The sequence below is a fragment of the Triplophysa dalaica genome, chromosome 6 (genome assembly GCF_015846415.1).
Source record: "Triplophysa dalaica isolate WHDGS20190420 chromosome 6, ASM1584641v1, whole genome shotgun sequence".
Lineage (NCBI taxonomy): Eukaryota > Metazoa > Chordata > Actinopteri > Cypriniformes > Nemacheilidae > Triplophysa > Triplophysa dalaica.
Genome location: NC_079547.1, coordinates 4203858 through 4220467, shown reverse-complemented (window position 1 = coordinate 4220467; position 16610 = coordinate 4203858). Strand labels below are relative to the sequence as shown.

Below are 16610 nucleotides of genomic sequence, written 5' to 3'. Positions count from 1 at the left end.
AAACGGGAAGTAAATGATGACAGTAACTTGTCCCAACAGCTAGTTTTTGGGGGGTTTAAATGAATATATAATACAGTCAATAGACTAAGGTTGTTGTTAGTCGAATGTGTCATATTCACCTTTGTGAAAATGAAGGGAGACTTCATACATCCACTGAAATTAAACTATAGGTACTTGCACGGTTAGTACTGGTAATCTGTAGTATTATTACGGATTGTGGATAATAATATTTAAGCCTGGCTTTTTAAGAGTCCAGATTATTTGGCACCACTGTGCATCCATTTGGGTTCGACACCTTGTGTGTTTGCTAGTGCATCTGCACTGACTGCCAATAAACTCTGTTTATTTGTCCTCACTCCAAATATAAAACAGATTCTTGAGGCTGGTAAGATGTTGTAAATTACTATAATGCACACTTGTGACTGCTTATTTTATAGGAATGCGGCAGAATTACTGTTGCAATACGGTCTACAGGATCATAAACAATATTAAAATTCTTGATTTTGGTACATTATAAGTTAAAATTTCTTTTTATTGAACATCAGTTTTACTATTGTATCATATTCCTGTTTCTGTCACTTTTTCATATGTAAGCAAGCTCTTGTGGGATTTGTGCGTTATTACTAGCTTCCTGTAGAAGCTAAAGAGTCTCGGTATAAATCTCTTTTCCAATCTTACTGTGTGGTCTCCATCTCATTGTGCTGGTGCATTTATCACACACACTTTATATGATATCTTTCTCAGTTGTTTTTACCCTGTCATTATATACAGCAGACTTCCAACTCTTTCCCCTTATTAGTGTAATCATACCATTAACTTTGCTGTGGATACTTTGCACTGGGATCAAAAGTTATTTCATAAATGTTTTACGGCCATCGCAGGATGTGTCGCAATTGCGTGTCCTTTAGGGGCTCGTCTGTTCTCTCTTGTTACATTTTTTGTATCTTCTGCATCTCACACACACTGTCTAGCTCTTTTCTCTTTCTTTGGGCTGTAATAATTAGTTACTGGGGTGATAAAAGTCTTTAAGTCCTTTTTGCCTCAGATTTCCCCGCGGCCACATAAACCCACAAGCGCTTTACAGCACACTGAGTGCTTCCCTCAAATAAAGATTAAAAAAAGTTTATCATCCAGCACGCTGCGCTAGGTATGCATAAAGAGAACCTTCATGCTTTGCGCTATTGATTTCCCTGTCTTTGTCATTTAGACGTCTAAAAGGATTCATTTAGCAGAATATGAAAATTCTGTCATTTAATCACCTTCATGTTGTTCCAACTTTTACTTCTGCCTTCATTTGTTTTCTCTTTTGTGGCATTACACTATTCTAGCTTTTTTCTACTATTGCTCACCACTTGAAAGTCGCAAATCTCACAGGATTGCATAGCTGCAGGGCGACCAGAGATGTGCACCTGGCTGCCAGAGATGAGCTCCATCACTCTTCTCTATTTCCGTCTGTCCGTGCATGCAGTAAAGTTCGGAGATGAAAGTTAGATCTTAGTTGTGTGCTTTTGTGGACGTGTGTTTGAAGACATTCACGCTTTGGGCACATGATAGATTGATACTACAAAAACTACTGGAAAATGTTTAAAAGAAATTCACATTTAGGATGATAGGCAAGTCATCAAAGTAGAAATCAGATCAATTAAAGTACATTGTAAAGTGAAAAATCCACTCCAATTTTATGAAAGGCATCCTGAGATAGTTTTTAAAATACATTATAGTATAGACAGAATTCCTATCCTCCTTTCCCTTTATGCTGCAAGTTTCGTAAAACACATTCAAAGACACGATTTATGTTAATCTGCACCAACAATAAACATAAGCATTTAGATCGCAAGATTATTAGAACCATAAATTCTGTAAAACATGCCCTAACCTTTGATAGGTCGTGTTTATCTGGACTGAAACGATACACGGATGCCCTATTAGCATCGTTGATGAAAGACATTCTCCGCTTTACTAAAGATTCAGTTTTTCGCTGAAATTAAATTTGAATGAAAACTTTATAATACAGAGCCGGTCTATGTGACTCACTTTTTGTCTCCTTCCCATGGGGAGTGGGCGGATAACAGGGGAGATAAGAAAGCGCTGCCCCTGGAGGGTGCTGCTCCCGCAGGAGGAAGTTTTTATCCTTTCCCCTTCACACCCATAGAGTCTGTGGGGAAAAGATACGGCTCGCTCTGTGCTCGATTCTTTCTCCCTCCTGCTGGAAACACATCTTTTTGGGTGAAACACAGCGGATTTGGGTGCTCTTCACCAGAGAAAGAGAAGATGTGAAAGACTGAAAGGTTGTGGCTCTGTTTCAAGAGTGAGGTACCTCCCTGTCTGTACAACTCGCTCATTATTGTCTCATAATTGATGCAAATATTCAGTTGTTGCATGCTAAATTAACAAATTCTTGTATAACATAAAAGCAAGAAAGTGATTGTGTTTGATTGTTTGATACACGCACATCCTCGGAGTATGATATGAGCGTGTGATGGCCTCAGATGCTGTAGTGCTAGATCTCCTCTGTAATATTTGTTCGGTGAAGCTTCACTTTTGTTACACCAGGTCCTGTTGGGTTTTTAGTGGTCGGCTTTGGATCCAGAATGATCTGCGTTCTTTGTTGAATGTCTTTACTATATTTTCTTACACCTTCACTCTCATTTCTGAAAAACGTCACATCTTTTTTGCTGAAGCTGTGTATTAACCCTGACATTTACATTAACCTTTATTTGTATAGATTAAAATGAATTAGACAGATGATGGTCTTGAAAACAATATTGACATGATTAGATGAACAGCACAACACCAAGATCTTAGAACAGCCCCTATTTGCCGTATGTCATTGACCGTAATGATCATCTGACATATCTGGAAGAAAAGGTTTTTTTAAAGTGAGTGCTTAGAAAATTACATCCACATCAAACCCGTGAATTTAAGTGTAGCTCATTATTAATATTCAAAGAGCATTGATTTTCTAAGTGTATCTGAGATATTACCGCTTTTCCCCACATAGGGATTTCTGCTAACGCACAGGAAATGAAATGCGCAGCAAGTCTTCTGTGAGATTATGATAGATTATACATCAATCCAATATTAATAAAGCAAGTGCTTCTTTTGAGCTAACATCACTCTGATAGACTCTGCAGTAAATTTAGAAATATATGTTTATGAGTTGTGTTACCGCACATTTACGTTTATATATGTGACAGATGCGTTTTGCATTTAAAGTATACCACCAGTTTACTACATTTATAACATTTACACACTGCCGGACCGGCTTCAAGTTTTTCGCATCCGTCAAGCATTTCGAGTGGCCTTTTATAACATTTCAGAGACACCGTACAAACGAGAGCCGCATACGAAAATTTCTGACTGTATGGGCAAAGACATTAACAATGGCATCCACTTCATATCATGCTAGTCCATGTGCAAATGTATTTTTTTTTTTTTAAATTTGTTTCCTACTACGGCGAGGGAAATGACAGGGGACCTATTGGCATCAGACGGGTTATATTCACACTAAGAACAGAAGGGTTAGTTTTCCCATTTTGTATTGGACCTAAGTTAGATAATAAAACAAGCAGATTGTCTATGAGATATTTGCAAGCAGGACTTTATAGGTCGTTTCATTGAAGTGTTTTATAGATATGCGCACACACACACACAATATCAGTGTATTACACAGAACAGCTTTCACGGGCGATATTAAAGTCATGGAAGCTGTTATTTGACCGTTGGTTATCTTAGAATGTGTTTAGAGGAGTTCTTATTACCAGCTGTAGGGCTGTGATGAAAGTGAAAGGAATTAGACGTGTATCTCAGTTAAATGTTTACAATCTCTGATAACCAAACACTATTCCAAGGGACCTCCTCTTTCCCTTTATAAGGAAAGCCTCGCCCCTTTTCTTTTACTCTGAATAGCGACATCGTTCAACAGCGAAGTAGAGCGCTGTAGTCCAATTCCAGCCGTTCTCTGAAGTTCTTGAAAAGTGAATTCTGTTAAAGACAATATCTCGCTTGGTATTGAACTTTGAGCTTTATCATTTTGCAGATATTATTTAAGTTGTAACAGCAACATTTCACACTAACACAAGTTTGAAAATTGGCATCAGGGGGAACCGCTCCTTTAACATTCTGACTGTTATTAACTCATATAATGACTATTAATATTGAACATCAAATTATTGATTTTTCTTTGTTAAAAATTGCTTTTATCGACCAATACCGATTATTGGCCAATATTAAGGTGCTTTCTAAGATGATTTCTATGACGTTTGGTTTCGTCAATAAATCTAAGTCATCGGCATTCTTCAGTAAGTCTTGAAACAAAGGTTGTGTTTTGGTTTCAGGAGTTTTTGTCTCATTTTTCTGAAAGTCAACAGAAAACTACAAAATGCTCTACTGCAAATGGAGAGCATTACTTTTCTAATAATAGTTGATGCATAAAACAAAAACACTGATCTGAAGAACCTGTATTATAACATCAAGAACGTAATAATCTCTCAAGATCAACTCAGTAACTTTAAATCGCAATACTGTGAAAAATGCTTTTTAGAAGAAGTCTGGTATATCAGAAGCCTATTTTTGAATAGAGGCTTTATTTTTAAATGGTGATTCAACTCTTAAATTCTGCTTGAAATTGTGGATTGAGTGAAGGAAGGTCTTGAATTGTTCCCCCCTGCTTGGCAGCCAATGTGCAGTCTTGAGTGATTTCTTAGAGAAATGGACTGACCTATGACCCTTCATTTAAACATGCTTATCATCACACTTGGCTGCTCGTACTATTTGTCTTTCAGCGGAGGTGACTCAGGTCTTTAGAAATGCACAGCGTGTTCAGTCCGCGCTTTGTTTTCCCAGCATGCTCTTCCGTCTCCTCCTGTAAGAATTTTCAGGGGAGCCTGCAGGGAGGGCACGCCGGAGACGGTCGGCCGGCTCGGTTGTAACATCCACTCAAAGTAGAGTCTCTGTTTTCTTTAGAAAGGCGGAGACAGAGGGGCGCGGGCTGGCGGCAGATGCTCTAATTACTGTGTGTGCTGAAGCACAGAGAGTTGTGTGCCAGTGTCTTTACTGTGTGTGTGTGTGTGTGTGTGTGTTAGACATGAGAAAAAATAAATATTTTTTAAATCCACTAATCTGCAGGTTGTCTGACTGACTTCCCGTTCCGTTTAGCTGTTTCCTGGCGTTTACTGTAGATGTGATGCATTTTTGCATTAAACAGAATAGAAAGTTGCAACTTGTTTACAACGACGGGAGATATGATACATTGTTTTAAACCATCTGCAACTTTACTGCGAGGGTTTTGACATGAAACAGATACAGAACAGCAAGCTGTGAAGATGCTTATTAACACACCCAACAATAAAAAACTATAAAAAACAATAAAAAATCGACTTGTGATTGTGATCAGGGCACGGTAAGGGGGCGGGGAGGTTAGTACCATTTTAAGGGACCCTGCGGGGGCTCTGCCATCCGCATCACATCCAGAAAGCGATCGACACCAGTGCTAACGGACCGACACGGACAGACTGAGCCCCCCCTACATCCGCGGACAGTTGCGGATGAACCGGGGCCCAGATTAAAATTATAGACAGGGGCCCAGAATACCTATTGGCGCCCCTGATTGTGATTCTTCCCCTAGTGTGTGTGTTTCTGTCTCCAAATATTCTGCATTAAAGCCATATTTTTGATTCCGTCATATTACCAGTTCACTTTAAGGCTCTTCATTTCTATAATAAGCAGTGAAAAGATACCGTGTTCGCAGACCAGACATGTTTCCCCTCCGCTCAGGCGTTTATAGAGTGACGTAGCCTGCAGGAATTTGAAAGCAGACCTTCAACTCCCGATCAAACGCTGTTGCCAAATGCCAGCGGCCGCAAGCTTTCCTGCTGTGGTGACTGTAATTAGTGCTGCTGGATGGGCATCTCTCTGTGCTCTTACCGTGATTATTTTCTCTGTGGCGGTGGGGGTGTGTTGGATAGCAGATGTCTGCTTTGTGTGAGCATGATTAATTAGCTCAGGTCCGGCCAATTACATGATGAGCGGTGCTGGTTAATAGATGAACGCATCATCTTAATCATGAGTGAGTGTGTGTGTCTGCATGTGCGCATGGGCTTAGTCTTCAGGAGAGCTCTCTCCATGTGGCTATAAACACACAGAGATCCCTAGACACTCGCTCGCAGTGTCAACCTGGCATGATCTGTGTGTTCTCTTGCGGCCAGAGGTCTCATGGGCATAATTGTTTTCTCTTATGTTTAGAACCACTTGATTTAATGAACACTTTAATTAACGAGTGACATTATTCATTGTGCGAATTGATCGCCCAAAATTACTTTAATTATTTACTACTAGGGCTTTGTGGTATGAAGGGATATTGGTAGTTGACAAATAAACTGCATTGTGTCCTATGGTGTGGCAGCAAAAAGGTATAAAACAAACTAGGGATGCACAATAAATTATTGGTAATGAGCGATAAAGGGTCATTTTTTATGTTATCGGTATCGGCGGATAATATAATTTAGGCCGATACATTATAGCAGATTAATTTATAAATAATTTCCTCTTGTTAAAGTTATTCAGCTGTTCGCTGCTTAAAGTTAAAAAAACTACAGTACTGTCTTTCTGTCATGATCATTCACTTACTGCTATTAGCAAAACATTGTTGATGTAGGTGCAGTATTTATGAATGTGTAATTTATAGACAAAAAAGCATATTGTTTGAATGAGACTGTGGTCTGAATGCTTTCTGTCTTAATACCTTTTAGACATGTGGCTGTTAAGAACATTTTTCTGGGTAGTTCTGGAAGAACATCTATTATTTGTTTATTCAAAACTAGAACTAATGGTCACCTTGTTTTCTGCAGTCAATGTTTTCAAATAAAAGCAGTTGTCCATTTTTCGCTTTTTGTCTAATGGAATTTTAATTGTATTTTTAGATATGACATATCGGCCAATATATCATTTACCGGCTTCCAATGTTAAAGAATTATCGGTTATCGTTATCGGCCAAAATGGACATATCGGTGCATCCCTAAAACAAACTGTTAATATGTTATTTTAAGGGATGGCAAACGATTTATCGCATCCAAGTGTGTGTTGACGTACTATATGTCTGTGTACCATGCATATTCATGTGGTATTTTTATACAAAAACATGCATATATTAAAAAAATACGAAATTTGATTTGGTAAATATAAATAAATACAGATAAATATTTCCTAAATATTTATACATGTGTTTTTTTTGTGTTTATAAATACAAAATGAATATGCACAGTACATATAATATATAAACACAAACTTTTATGCTGGATGCGATAAATTGTTGACAGCCCTAGTTAGTTTATATTATTAATATTGATATGTATAATAAATATAAGCTTAAAAGAGATTTATCTTCTTTTTTAATTTCTCACCATAGGACACGTGCGGTTTATTTGTCAACAGCCCATATAGTGTTGCAAAGACAAAATTATATTCCCTGTATTTCACTGTAAATAAGTAGCACCGTGTCTACACCGAGCACAACAGTGACATGACAACCTGCTTGTTCTTAGTGGGTTTGTCGTGTCTTGCCGCGGTGCATCCAGTGTGGACAATATTAAAAATGATAATAGATTCTAATGAGTTTCTAATGTATTTTGTCCTGTCTCGCCCGTCGCATCCGGTATAGACACGGTGTCACCCTGGCTCAGAGTCTTGCACGGGTCCTATTTGGTAAACCCGCACCCGCAGTAGTTAAAAGAACACCCGACAGCAGCACTAATTTCATTCCGTACCCGACCCTACCCGTTTGACAAACACATCGCGACCCGAACTGCAAGCGCATTAAATAGACGTAGATGTATACACAAAACCATTTATTTTTCTCGTGCAACAAGCTATAATTGAACAGAAAAAAGATAACTATTGTTAATATCATATGAACAACCATTTTAATACATTAACACATTTCATAAATCATATATAAAAGAAATACGTGAAATAATAAAAAAAATGTCATCAACTTTTAATGGTTTCAGCTGACTTTGCAAAATTACAAATCAAACACAGAAGTCTCTCTCGCTTGCTCCCCTTGATGTGAGGAATACAACAGCATTGTCACTTGAGACTCTACATTTAAAAAAATGTTTTAATCTCAAATTTTTACAATTTTAAGTCTAAAATGCCCTTCATTTTAATATGAACTGAATTCATCTAATTCTTACAAAAAACGAATTATCCGAGTTACGTTTTATCCTTCATTAAATGGATAGGTTAGCCTACTAGCTTACAATACTGGATCACTGTTGTTTGTCCCCCCCGAAACTCTGCAACACGCTAAAAGCTATGCTGCCATCAAAACTAAATGAAGTGTAATGCAGGAAAAAGACCGGTAGCACCATGATGAGCTTAAACTTGTGATAAGAGCATAGAGTCGAGTGCTTGCTGTCCATCTGTTGCCGCATGATTGCCTACAATGCTCAACACTGCAAATTGTGCTGCAATTATAAACCAGCTCTTCAGACAGAGCTTGAACACAAATAAGCACAGGACTGTGTAAAAGCAGCTCCATCAGCTGAGTTGAGTTGAAATAGTCTTCTTAGCTACTGGACCCACATTCCACCCGCACCTGTTTATACCGACCCACAACCGAACCTCAAATGACACTGGAATAATTATTCCACCAGTTACATCAAATATTAGCGGTTCACCCAACGGGTACCCACCCGTGTGCAGGACTCTGGCTTGACTAAATTTAGAGACTCCACCCTCTAGTATGTAACAAAGAAACATGAAAATCAACACAAAAATCCAGAGGACCACCAATCAAATCCTTTGGGGAGGAAGAGCGAAATAATGGAATATTGTAACCGTATAACTCACCCTGAAAACCATTGTGCAATGATTTAGAAACTTGAGCCTTAGGATCAGAACCACCATGGACCGTGTGAATATTAAATATTCTTGGAATACTGAGGATGATGATTTAATGTAGTGAAATGTCATGATGTAATGCTTGTTGACTTTTTGTGTTATTTGCATTGCAGCCCTCTGATGTCATTCTCTTTTATGTCCCTGCCAGGTCTCACTAAATGATAGCGTGAGCATATAGTCATCCAGCAGGAGCTTAGGGAACCCCTGCGGTGAGTGCCAACCACAAATCATGGTGCCACATGCCCGACAGGCCTCTCCCCGTGCCAGTGCCACACGCCTCCTGCTGCTCCTCTGCCTGGCCGTGCCAATCCATGCAGACAGTGAGTATGACTTTAAACACATGGCATGTGTTTCTGCCTTCTTTGTTCGTACATGGCTGTTGTCATGTGCCTGCATTTCTGTTTACCTTTATCTAAGTGAAGTGTATGGGAATGTCATGTTGTTCGCAAGACAAAGCTTTCTTTCCTAAAGCCTATGAAGTGTTCTTTTAGATACATGTAGGAAAATCTGGTTAGTGCTTTAAGCCAGTCCTGGGGCAGCACATTTTGCGCACATCTTCTGACACAATTGGTTTAGTTCAGTCTCGTCTGCCGAGCTGATGATGAATCAAGGGGTGTAAATAATGGAGACATCCACAATATAAGATGAGGAAATATGATTGTCACAGGTATTTAGGGAGAGGCAGGATCGAGCGGATGCAATCGACGTCATGTTGTTTGTCTAATAACATACTTTAGGAAGTTTTAGAATCGCTCTAGTTTGCCTCAAGAGACCCGTTCGGGTTTTAATGAAAAAGACACGCTTCACATCACACTTAGCCAGATCTTAATAGGAAAAGAATAAATCAGAAAATGTGAAGCCTGCTGGTTTGTTTGTATTTTATTCTGAAGAAATTGTTGTTGTCCGTATTAAGTAAAGTTTCAGGTGTCTGCAGAAAGATTTCTCAGGTGTTTTTTTGCAGTTACTGACCGAAGGCCCTGTGTGTTCACTACTTCTATAGATGAGAGATGATAACGGCGTGTTTGTTTAGCACCGTGAGGGTCACAGGTATTGCGCTGTGTAGTCCCTGAACCCTGTAAGCAATAAGGACGCCAACGTCTGAACGACTGGTCACTTATTACTGCTCTCGATCTTTACGATGGCAGTAATTCCTGCATTATTAATCATTTACCCACAACCTCCAATGTCAAACTTAAATCACTTACCTGGAATTAAAAAACAGGTTATTAGAACTATATTTACATCCATTGTTCTGGAATGATCATTAGGGCTGTGACGGTAGCAGTTTTTTACCACTGGGTGGATATGGACAAATTATCTGTGGTGGTTGGGAAATGTGTATTATTTATATAAAACAAATATTTAAACAATTTTTATATTATTATATTAGCATCCACACGACGAGTGGAAGAGAGATATAGACTGTTTTTAAATACGTTTTGAAAAATGATATCTGCAAATATTGAGGATGAAACATCTGTCCATGTTTAATGCCCAAATCAACCGATTAAACGGTAAACTACAGCTGTTAAATAATGAAAAAAACATCAGTAAATAATGAAAACTTAAATTATATAAGAAAGTTAAATATTAAATAAAAAAGCTTGTGTTGCAGTGGCAGCTTCAGTCAGTCGTGTATTAACCCTTACATTCCTTAACAATTCCATTTGAAAGAAACTTTTTAAACCTACCTTGGCTTTCCTATTCAGATAACCATACAAAATATAACTTTTTCCTATTTGTTTATGGAAAAGTAACATGTTGACATTTTCCAGATTAAGATGTGTGCAGCTGCATTAAATGTGCGTTCAGAAATTGTGCACAGGAGCACAAATGAATAGATGTCTCTCTGCAACCACAGCAGCCTCTGCGTGCTCCAACACAAAGCAAGCGGGTCATAGCTGGTTTTGATTTTATGTAACTGTTAATTTCACAATAACCGCAGAATAACCTGGGCCAATAATTTTTGTGTTACTGTAAAATCTTTTGACTAAAACCAACTGAAAGTCATTTTTATTACACTTATATTTGTCACTGTGACGAGCACCACCGCAGGTGGCAGTTCGCCACTGTTATGGGACTTTACCACTACTGTTGTGCAGTTGTCACAGCCGGCGTCACAGCCCTAATGTTCATCCATTGATATGTGCTAGGTTTGTATACCATGTATACCATGTATCTTAGATGCTGTGAACTTCTTGCACCGGCAGTTACACCAGCGGCAGTAGATTTTTGTTTTCTTCTCACTCTTTGTTTTTCTTTTCCTTTTCTTTCCTCGCTGACTGAACTAAGACGTAATCTTGCAGACTGCGAGCACAGAGAACAAAATCACCATGTTTTATTTATGAGAGCAAATATGCTGCAACTTCAGTGTGTGGTTGCAGCAGCAATGGGGCTTATTGAGTTTCCCTGCGTCTGATTGATGCTGTGCTGGATCTTGTAATGGAGAGCTTCTGGTGTGCTAATGCAAATATGAGATTAACGCCAGCGGTTGCTACAGGAACTGATTTTACCTTGAGCAGTCATGCAATGCTGTGCTACAGTACATTCACATGCTGCTCATTGCAATAATGATTTTTTTCTGTATTTCCAAAAGAAGGGATGTTTTCTTGATAGACCTGCTTTGATTGACAGATTACTGTGCGTTCACACCGCCAGCGATGTCATTGATTTTGATGGAGAGATGGCCACTTCCGGCGACACAAGCGACTGTTGGTGACAGGAAGTGGGCGCGTCTAGCGACGTGACAATGTTGAGATTTGCTCAACTTTATGCAAATGACGAGTGACTTTCGGGACCGACTACGCATAGGAATAAAGCAGTGGAGCTCACGTCATTTGTCTCTCGTTAATTACTGCAGAGTTTGTTTGTAAATGTTACTAAAGCAACCAAAGCTAGGAACACCTTCTAACAACCTCGTAGCAAGAGACTAGCGACACCTAGCGACAGAGTCACTGCCGGTGTGAACGCACAGTGAGATTCCTCTAATTGATAACTTGTTATAATGAAGGTTAGTTAAACTAGTTATTTTACCTTCTAACCCCTCTTCTTGCTCTAAACGATGGAGTTATCGATAAATATATAACCCAGGCCTGATATATTACCTACAATCTATCTTTATTGTGTTTAAGTATCTATTATGTTGAATTATGGTTAGACTGCCAGATTAACAACACTGGTTTTATCTTTACAAAACCTATTGATGTGGCTTGGATACCGTACATGTTTTCATTTTTTTGTAAATATGTCTGAAATAAATACATTTTCTAAACAGCACATTACTGTACAAAGACTTTGAAACTGTAGTATGTATAGCTGTAGTATAGGTTTGGGTGAAGAATACATTGAAATTCAAGTCGTCTGTCACAGAAAATGTGGCCTTCAGCATATCTACAGCTTAAAAAATGTTTCACATGTTAAAGCTTTGCATGCTTATATAACCAGTGATGTTCTTTTTGTAGCGTTTCTGGCTATATTTAAATAAAACGGTTCTAGCATTTGTCTTGAACACATCAGGTTTGATTTCACTAATCAAAAAATCACTATTGTGACACTGAGAGTGACCCTTGACCTTGGGTTACTTTAGGGGCACTGAGCCTGCGATAATGTACTGTAAGCCACTTTGGATAAAAGCATCTGCTAAATGCCAATTAGTGCTTAGAAGACCCCTCACCCTGCACCTGAGTCGGGCCTGACCTGACTTAGAGCTGAGACTCATGGGACAGCAGGACAAACACTCACTGCTGAAGCAGCCAATGATCGGCTTTACCACTGCCAGTTCAAACAAGATTGATTATTCAAATCACTTCAGATTAAGAAGCGATTTGTCTGAATGAACGCATCAGTAGAGCTCCAATGCTCCAGGGGTTAAAAAGGTCTGTGTAACAAGATTTCACTAAATCTGTTTAGATTTTGCGCTGTGTGTGTGCCCGAGCGTGTTTCCTATCGGAGCTTAGGGGTTCGACACCAACCCATTTTTAACTGTCCGCCACGTATTGATGTCCGGCCTAATTGACGCAGATGCGAATGGATTTTTTGGATGAATCGTGATAGTTCAGCCTCCAGCAGAACCACCAGAAATCTGTTTCAGACGCACAAACAAACACATCTGTGAGGGGCAGAGCCGTACATAAGTCATATATTTTGACAGGAAGAATGAAGTGATGCATCATTGTGTTACAGAGCTCATGCTTATTTGTTCCGCCTGGGTGTAGTAATTTATTTCAATAAGGCGCTTATGTGGTATATACTTTGCTTTTATACACATTTACATTATACACACATTTATATACATTTTTGTAGGTTGATTTTAATGAAAATGTCGGTCGAATGCATAAATGTAAATGATATCAAAACTTTAATCGAAAATGTTTGAGAAACCAATATCAATTCAACGATTTCTTGAGAACTGGCAAATACAATTACAGTAAACTAAACCTGTAAAAGCTTTTTTTATCAATGTAGACATAGGTCTTTTAAAATCACAAAATACAAGTAATCAGGTAGGATTGAAAGCAGGTATATGGAAAGGCCAAACACAGACTGTATCTGTTACTGCACTAAATAACTCCGCTTTGATTTCTGAACAGATGAGAGAGTCTTTTTGTCAATATGAGGATGAGAAGCTACAAAAACACAGCAGGAATCACTCTGACAACGGAATCAAAAGTCACTTATGTGCAATAACGGCACAAATCATGCAGGCCTGAAAAGCAGCTTGAGTTCCTTTTTGAAGAGAGAGAGTTCAATTAAAGGGGGTCCTGACTCCCTGGGGGCCAAAAGAACCTTTAGACTGCTAAGATAAAAAAGTGAGGGTAAATCTTCCATATGGTTGGAGTCACTACATATGTTCTCTTGGTAGATGATTTGTACTAGATTTGAATGAATTTGTATGATTTTATTCGTACATTTAAGCTTTCACACCAGTGACGCTAGATTTAGGGGTGGGGCTTCAGTATTCTTTTTTTCTAATAACTGTTAACTTTGCCACCTTGTAAAATAGTTACAAATTCACTTAAGATCAGGTTGGTAAAATGTAAATTAATTCCGGCTATTTTTGAATTCATTTACAAAACACGACTAAGAGTGTATTCAGGGTAAACATTTTATGATTTTATTTATGGATACTAGGATGATTTTTGTGAACTTTCACAAAATGTGATCATAACCAGAGAGACTAATCACAAAGGTTCTTTGCTATTTTAAGGGCAACTGTGTGAACTTGAGGGATCCTGAAGGTTAGTTCTGAGAATATCAGAAACATTGTTTGTTTACAGATGCCACTTGCAATTACACTTTTACCTTAATAATTGCTAAGAATAATGGGATAACTGTATAACACCTACGATTTATTTATTATTATTTTGAATTCAGTGATATGTAAAAGTGCCTCAACGTTTGCCAGTCCATCGAAACAGAAGGTTTCGACCCTGTGTACACTACGGTGTTTTCATTTCCAGACAGCGTTTTTCAAGCATTTTCCCAAACGCTCCCAATCAACACTGAAATGTCTGAAAAATGCTTACATCCATGTACTGTGACACCAAATGACTGTGTCATTTCTGCCAAAAGGTAGGGATGTTGCTGCCGGTAGCACGTCTTGTGTTAAGCTGCAAAAGCGATAATGAGACTTAATTCACACTCCGCTGCCAAACAAAAATAGCAAGTCATCAATTGCAAGTCAGTCTCCTGAAATGCAATCTAAAGTACGCACGAACTGACATTAATGTAGCAAACTGGAATGCAGCCAAAACAACTCCATCACATGATGAAAAACACGTCGTTCTTAAACCCCTCTGTCTTCCTCCTCCAGACTACAGTGCGAAAATGGCATTTTCAAATGTATCCACTTTCGAATGCGTTTTCATAAAGCTCTGTTTTTGTTAACAAAAATGCTGTCTCAGTGTCAACAAAAGGCCAAAACGGATAAAATTGGTGCAGACAGGGTCTTAGTGTGTTGATGCATTGCATTATGGGCTGTAATGTTGTGCTCTGGTCGTATGCTGCATTTTGTCAAATGTAGTAGATCGTCCCAGTAGATATTTTACACTCTGCAGGTCTACTGCAAGGCACTTTTAGGGTAGTTAGAATATACACACATGAAACGTATTTGTTTTTCATCTTGAACTAAGCAAATGATGAGTTATCATAGCGGTTATTTCACACAGATCCGAGTCAGTTTAATGAACTTCTTGTTCTCTGCACTGTTATCATGCATAAGGAAACTGAATAGGGCCGCTCACTGGGAGAATATATTCTTTCAACAGCCATTTAGAAAATGTGTGCACCTCTGGGCCTTGTAAAAAGCTCAGCGCCTGTCTTTGTGTTTGTGTGAATGATTCCTCTCGTTGTGCATGATTGAGCCCGTGTAGCCGCACTGCTAATGAGAGCTTTGCAGTCCAAAAGCAGTGACTTAAGTTTGAAACTTTTGTCATTTGTCATTGACAAACGCAGCTCAGACTCATGTATTTGACTGTTTGGCTGTCTGCCTAGATGCCATTAAACCCTGGTTATATGAGCCCAAATGAGAGAGAGGTCCTGAAGGACAAGAGCAGGGTGTTGAATGACAAGAAAGCTGCTGCACTGATTGTGTTTGTGTGTGTGCTTGCGCGTGTGCGTGTGGGATTTTCAGTCTCAATTTCGTCATTTTATCCCTTCTGCCGGTGTTCATCTAGCAGTGTTTACTGTAACCTAAATCACAGCTAATGGAAGCTGGCACACTTTATCTTATACCACTGCAGTTTTTAAGTGCAGAAAAAAAAATATTTTAACATTTTGTGCAGGCTTGTTTTTTATTTGTTAAATGACCTTTAAATATATCCACATGTCCAGTCAAAGTTTTTAGCTAAACTGTATAAAACTGCTGTTAAATCTCTCTTTTGTCCCACTCTGGAGTCTCTTTTTTTGCATTTTAAATCACTTTTTCATTTTGCAGTACAAGACTTTGCCGTGCAACAAATTCAAGTGATGGTAGTGATGCACATTCGCAGTGAAGTCATCACTTTTGTGAATAAACAATATATTGCAACGTCATGGATGTGACATTTTGCGTTATGGACGTGATATAAAAATGCTCAGATAATGCATTTGTTACGAATATATTGAACCATCTGTTTATACTTTACTAAACCCTCGTTTATAGAGTCTAAACGTCCAAAAATATCAGTCTATGAACAAATTTTCTATTTGAAAATGGGGAAATAAGCGTTATCAATGTGACAGTATTTGGGAGACGACAAACTTATAGGCTTAATCAATAACACCCAATTCATGGAGAAGGGATGCCTCTTTAAAGAATATAAAATAGTTATTTTATTAAAATTTCCGTGTGTCCATTTATGAGGAATATGTAGGGTTATGGATGTGACAATCCTGAAAATGGCACTTACAGGACTAAGAAAAATCAGGCACTAAAAATAAAACAAATGCTTTACAAATTTGAAGAGAGATCTCACATGGGTATTTGAAACACTAAATGTTATTAACTGTGTTGCTACCTTTGTAAAAAGCGTTTGGTAAAAGCTTAATTTATTTATGATAAGGTTGAGATTTTCATGGAATTGCCCAACTTTTGACCCATCCGCATCAAGGACAGGACCTATCCTCTTTATAATATGTGATGATGATCAACCGACTGTACATTACTCCTTAAATATTCACATTAAACTTAAAAAATCCATCTATCTCATAGCAAACCGTTCCCGCTTGAA

At 38.4% G+C, this 16610-nt stretch overlaps 1 protein-coding gene across 15 annotated transcripts in view; it reads left to right on the top strand.

Annotated features, from left to right (window-relative positions):
• The window catches only part of ptprfa (protein tyrosine phosphatase receptor type Fa), a 167804-nt gene that overhangs the window by 40696 nt on the left and 110498 nt on the right, over positions 1-16610 (top strand). For all 15 annotated transcript variants that reach the window (XM_056750937.1, XM_056750946.1, XM_056750949.1 and 12 more), the window contains one exon: positions 9050-9221. In XM_056750937.1, the coding sequence (XP_056606915.1) occupies positions 9131-9221 (91 nt within the window). In that variant the 5' untranslated portion in view covers positions 9050-9130. The remainder of the gene's footprint in view (positions 1-9049; positions 9222-16610) is intronic.